Source organism: Lolium perenne, chromosome 4 (assembly GCF_019359855.2).
Source record: "Lolium perenne isolate Kyuss_39 chromosome 4, Kyuss_2.0, whole genome shotgun sequence".
In the NCBI taxonomy this organism is placed as follows: domain Eukaryota; kingdom Viridiplantae; phylum Streptophyta; class Magnoliopsida; order Poales; family Poaceae; genus Lolium; species Lolium perenne.
Genome location: NC_067247.2, coordinates 137,560,834 through 137,567,131, shown reverse-complemented (window position 1 = coordinate 137,567,131; position 6,298 = coordinate 137,560,834). Strand labels below are relative to the sequence as shown.

General features: G+C 49.6%; 1 protein-coding gene across 1 annotated transcript; it reads left to right on the top strand.

Moving 5' to 3' along the window:
* Window positions 1–578: 578 nt before the first annotated feature.
* On the top strand, window positions 579–2,520 carry LOC127347223 (uncharacterized). Its single transcript, XM_051373439.2, has 2 exons — window positions 579–856; window positions 1,671–2,520. Exons 1-2 carry the CDS (start codon window positions 579–581, stop codon window positions 2,518–2,520), a joined length of 1,128 nt encoding a protein of 375 aa, XP_051229399.2.
* Window positions 2,521–6,298: the final 3,778 nt, after the last annotated feature.

The following is a 6,298-nucleotide window of genomic DNA, read 5'->3' as shown; positions in this document are numbered from 1 at the left end:
GAGCCCAGCAACGCATGTACGTGGCCCAGTATCTGGCATACGCGACGATAGTTCTAGGCTTCGATCTATGGACGAACGAAGCTGAAAGTAAGAACCGTTTTTTCATTAACCGGTGGCAATGGATGTAATTTCCATTCAAAATTAGAGGCAATACAAAAACGGATGAAAATTTGTGGAAGAAATCTTCCTTCCTTTATTAGTAGATAAAGATATGCAGAATTAGGTTTACGCGAAATCGTGTGGGGCATCCTCAACACAAAAAGTACTCACTCCGATTCGGTTGCAAATTCGTCCTTTTTTTTGCGGGGTCAGAAATAAACTCATCTTGCTCCGCTGCTTCTACTCGTATCTCCGATTCTACCTTGGTGTCGGATTGCTGTGCGCGCACGTCCGGCCGGGCTGTATAATCTATTGATTTCATGTTTCCAATGCCGATTCCAGACCCGTTTCGGATTGTTCTACGTGCAAGTCCAGGGCTATACATACTGCGTGCTGACCAGCGTCAACAGCATCAAAAATTCGAACCCATCATCGGCTGACTGGCAGAACTAATACGCCGGCATTGGAGCACTTCTTCCATGTCGTCGCGGAAACGTTTCTCGCTGCGGGTGCTGCTCGTATTCCTCCTCGTGTTATTGTTCCTCGCCGGCGCAACCAACACGCTTCTGCAGCATCCGGCGCGATCTCCCGTAAACTGCTACGTACCCGCAGTCCACGGAACGGAAGAACAGGGGCCCAAGAAGCAGACGTCGGTCGGCAAGGCTCTGTCGAGGGGCATCGTGCACGGTACGTCCAGCCTCGAGATGGTGTCCATGGTCGGCGACCCAGAGCAGCAGCACGGTGGCAGGCCGTCCTTGTTAAAAATAATCTTGTCCTAGTCTAGTTAGAGTCTTGTCTTAGTATTTCGTGGAGTAGATGTTTGGTTAGTTTCCGGGTTAGTACATGGGAAGGCAAGTGTCCTTGACGTACTAGTTTAGGCAAGATGAATTAGCTAGGTGAGTCTAGTCCGGTTTGGACTATAGTAGTAGGAAAGTGTGTCCTAGTACGGGTTGAGTTAGGAAGTCCAAGTACGAGTAGGTTTATCAGTTTGGTTTAGATCGGTCAGCTCGTGTGTATATATATACACGAGGTTCAGCGTGAGTTTTGTAACAGGAGGGCTGCTCCGGTGCTCCCCCTAAATGAAGTTGGAGGGCCATAGTTAGTTATTTTTCCGTGTGTTGGATCCGCCGAAACTCATATTCAGCCCATGTATACTCGTCTGTATTGATATAGTATGTGTATGTCGCGTAAGGAAAAAAAAAGGTCACGCGAGCAAATCATTATAGGACTTTTATATTTCGGCACACGCACGTGACCGTAGATACGTACAAAAACAAGGTACAATACAACACGTGCCATACGGGCCTATATAGGATTGTACGGACGGTGGACCTACACTGAAATTACGATCGTGCCTCTACTTACGAATATGTATGGAAAAATCTTCACCATTGTTGTGTTTGACGCACCAAAAAGATTCCAGGGGAGGAGCACCGGAGCAGAAGACTTGTAACAGAAGTTGTACCGAGAAAACGGAAAAAGAAATAAAGAGAGGGAAACTAGAGGGTGCGATACACACCCTTGGCGATAAATTTTGTATTCTCGTGTGTTTGTCTAGTTTGATGTGATAGATATGTGGGCGAATTCCAACAGTCCTCGAAGAGCCTCGTAGCAATCCCGGTGGGCATCAAGAACAAGGCCGCCGTGGACAAGCTCGTCTCCAAGTTCCCGGCCGACAGATTCACGCTGATGGTCTTCCACTACGACGGCGCCGGGGAGGAGCAGTGGGATGACCTCGAGTGGTCGCGCAGCGCGGTGCACGTATCGGCGCGCGGCCAGACCAAGTGGTGGTTCGCCAAGCGGTTCCTGCACCCGGACATTGTTGCCGAGTACGACTACGTCTTCCTGTGGGACGAGGACGTTGAGGTGGACGCCTTCGACCCTGTCCGGTACCTCGACATCGTCAATAGAGAAGGGCTCGAGGTATCTCAGACGGCACTCGACCGCCGGTCCGAGATCCACCATGGCATCACGGCGCGTGCACAGCTGAGGCCCGGTGTCCAAGGAGGGGGCGACGTGCACCGGAGGTTCTGCACAGCTTCGGCCTTGGGAGGAGGAGGGTGCGACGACATCAGCTCGGGGCCGCCGTGCGCGGGGTGGGTGGAGATGATGGTGCCAGTGTTCTCCCGCGCGGCGTGGCGCTGCGGGCAGGGCATGGTCCAGAACGACCTCGTGCACGCCTGGGGCCTCGACTACAAGCTCGGCTACTGTGCTCAGGGTGACAGGACGCTCAAGGTTGGCGTCGTGGACAGCGAGTACGTCCTACACAGGGGAGTCCCTACGCTCGGTGGCACCGAGGGCAATGTCGCGGCTTTTCGGTCCGCGGTGAGGAGGCGATCGCATGCTGAGATGCAGATTTTCGACAGGAGATGGAAGGAAGCTGCAGCCAACGACGTGTCATGGACAGACCCTTACCAGTAACCAACGACGACAGCTTGTAATTGTTAGATGTATATATCTGTCTATTGTAGTTTCCCCATATGTTAGGGGGCTTTCTGCATATGTGCACCTGTACATGTACTATATATTGTGGCCTTTGGCCCCCTGGTAATACAACAAGCATATTACTCTAACATGGTATCAGAGCAAAAATTGATCCTCTAGTTCTCCGGCCGACGCTGCTTGTTCATCTCCGTCCGTCGCCCGTCGGTCCGTTTCTCGTCCTCCATCTGGTCGTCTCCGCTCGATCTAGTCGTTCTCGTGCTCCTTCCTCGATCTCCTCTGGCTCCTCCACGCAGCGCATTTCCTCTCGATCTGGTCCAGGGCCACGCAGCGCCAGGGCTCACGCAGCGCCTGCTCCGGTCGATCTGGTCCAGGGCCACGCAGCGCCGGGACTGCTCGACGCCCGACGCCATCTCACCCGCTCGGCCGATCCCGCCCCTCCGGCCCCGATCTCGACCCTCCGGCTCCCGATCCCGCCTCCCTGCTCCGTGCTCGCCTGCTGCCCGCCCTGCTGCGTGGCCGCCCCGGCGCCTCTGCTCGCCGCCCGGCCGATTCACTGCTCGGGAGGCCAATTCCGCCCAGCCTCGCCGCCCGATTTCGCCCCGGGCTCCTCCCGTCGCACGTCAGGACCGGACGCCCAGGACTCGCTCGATCTCGAGCGCCAGGACGCCGCCCGACGCCCTCGTCCTCGCCCAGCTCCTCCAGGCCCGGCCCACTCTGCTCTTTGCCCGTCTTCCGCCTGCTCGGCTCCCAATCTGCGCCGCCGGCCTGTTTTTTGTCTACTCTGCAAGTTAACTTCGATATGTTCCAAAAAAAAATAAAAAAACAAAAACAAAAAAAAAAAATTTGTTGTTACCCGATGTCTTCTTCCGCTGGTTTCGCCTTATCTTTGGGCCTTCCTTCGGTACTTGGTATTTGTCCGCTGCCTCCGTGTATGACGGCTAGCCATTCTTCGTCGCCGTTTGCGGCCTCTTCACGCGGCTCTGCCCGCGCTTCACCGACTCCATCTACGTCGGCTCGCCGCTCTATACCGACTTTCGCGGCTGATGCGCGTGATTGACGTATTGTCTTTTCGTTCGACACGCGTCCGTTGGGAACCCCAAGAGGAAGGTGTGATGCGCACAGCGGTAAGTTTCCCTCAGTAAGAACCAAGGTTTATCGAACCAGTAGGAGTCAAGAAGCACGTTGAAGGTTGATGGCGGCGAGATGTAGTGCGGCGCAACACCAGGGATTCCGGCGCCAACGTGGAACCTGCACAACACAAACCAAGTACTTTGCCCAAACGAAATAGCGAGGTTGTCAATCTCACCGGCTTGCTGTAACAAAGGATTAGATGTATAGTGTGGAAGATGATTGTTTGCAGAAAACAGTAGAACAAGTATTGCAGTAGATTGTATTTCAGTATAGAGAATTGGACCGGGGTCCACAGTTCACTAGAGGTGTCTCTCCCATAAGATAAACAGCATGTTGGGTGAACAAATTACAGTTGGGCAATTGACAAATAGAGAGGGCATGACCATGCACATACATATTATGATGAATATAGTGAGATTTAATTGGGCATTACGACAAGGTACATAGATCGCTATCCAGCATGCATCTATGCCTAAAAAGTCCACCTTCAGGTTATCATCCGAACCCCTTCCAGTATTAAGTTGCTAACAACAGACAATTGCATTAAGTATTGCGCGTAATGTAATCAATAACTACATCCTCGGACATAGCATCAATGTTTTATCCCTAGTGGCAACAGCACATCCATAACCTTAGAGGTTTCTGTCACTCCCCCAGATTCACGGAGACATGAACCCACTATCGAGCATAAATACTCCCTCTTGGAGTTACTAGCAAAAACTTGGCCAGAGCCTCTACTAATAACGGAGAGCATGCAAGATCATAAACAACACATAGATATAAATTGATAATCAACATAACATGGTATTCTCTATTCATCGGATCCCAACAAACACAACATATAGCATTACAGATAGATGATTTTGATCATGTTCGGCAGCTCACAAGACCCGACAATTAAGCACAATGAGGAGAAGACAACCATCTAGCTACTGCTATGGACCCATAGTCCAGGGGTGAACTACTCACTCATCACTCCGGAGGCGACCATGGCGGCGTAGAGTCCTCCGGGAGATGAATCCCCTCTCCGGTAGGGTGCCGGAGGCGATCTCCTGAATCCCCTGAGATGGGATTGGCGGCGGCAGCGTCTCTAGAAGGTTTTCCGTATCGTGGCTCTCGGTACTGGGGGTTTCGCGACGAAGGCTATTTGTAGGCGGAAGGGTAGGTCAGGGGGCGTCGCGAGGGGCCCAGGAGACAGGCCGGCGCGGCCAGGACCTGGGCTGCGCCGCCCTACCTCCTGGCCACCTCGTGGCCCCACTTCGTTGACTCTTCGGTCTTCTGGAAGCTTCGTGTGAAAATAGGCCCCTGGGCGTTGATTTCGTCCAATTCCGAGAATATTTCCTTACTAGGATTTCTGAAACCAAAAACAGCAGAAACAAAGAATCGGCTCTTCGGCATCTTGTTAATAGGTTAGTTCCAGAAAATGCATAAATATGACATAAAGTATGCATAAAACATGTAGATATCATCAATAATGTGGCATGGAACATAAGAAATTATCGATACGTCGGAGACATATCAGCATCCCCAAGCTTAGTTTCTGCTCGTCCCGAGCAGGTAAACGATAAACAAAGATAATTTCTGGAGTGACATGCCATCATAACCTTGATCATACTATTGTAAAGCATATGAGCTGAGATCAAATCATTCAAAGCAAGTGTCTATATTGATATAAGAGATGATAATGCAAGAGTTAGACAAGCTAGAAGTTTTCATGAACTATTGCTTTAAAGACATGCAACCGTACAAAGTTCATTAAAGATGTATTAAGTATTCAGCATAGAAGTTCTATCCTTCATTCCAAGCATCAAGTAAATTTTCACAACATAAGAAGGATTCAGTCAAGTAAACATAAACATGAACGTCATGAATCAACTGTTTCGAAGTCTACTCAACCGGTGAGCGCAAGCATTTGGTATTAGCACCAGGATGTTATGGCATAAAGAACGTTAATGGGGGTTTGGAAGGCCAAATGGAAGAAAGGCTTGCAAAGCTGTAAATGACCATTAGACAAGAGAAAGCCTTATGATCGAAGCTATGCAAGGAGTAGTGATTGCCATGCAACGGATGCACATAGAGCTATATGTGTATGAAAGCTCTCCAATGGAACTAGTGGGGGTGCATCCAACTTGGTTGCTCATGAAGACCTAGAGCACTTTTGAGGAGGCTCATCATTGGAATATACAACCCAAGTTCTATAGTGTAAAATCCCCACATAGTTATACTAGTAAGACAAGAAAACTCTCTCATATGAATGTAGGTGCTAAGCATGAGCACAAATGATGACTATGAATAATGCGGGTGCTAAAACATGAGCGCAAGTGTGGATAAAAGATAGTAATGCTGCCCCCTTTTTCTTTATTCTCTTTTTTTTCTTTTTTCTTTTTTTTTTCTTTTTTTTCTTTCTTTTCATTTTTTTTCTTTCTTCTTTTTCTTTTCTTTTTGATGGCCTCCACGGCTCTTTTCATTTTTAGGGGCAACATTCTAATTATGACAACACACTTTTTGGTACAAATAACTCATAATGAATGAAACATGATGTATGAAACTGTATGCCTATGCCAGTGTAGCAGGATGTGCAATGATCTAGCGTAACATGGGTAAACCACACATCAGCTGTATA

Excerpts from the sequence above, each read along its gene's own strand:
- LOC127347223 (XM_051373439.2), top strand. The coding sequence starts at position 579 with ATGTCGTCGCGGAAACGTTTCTCGCTGCGGGTGCTGCTCGTATTCCTC. Across the intron at positions 857-1,670 it reads CACGGTGGCAGGCCGTCCTT|ATATGTGGGCGAATTCCAAC; the intron begins GTTAAAAATAAT and ends TTGATGTGATAG.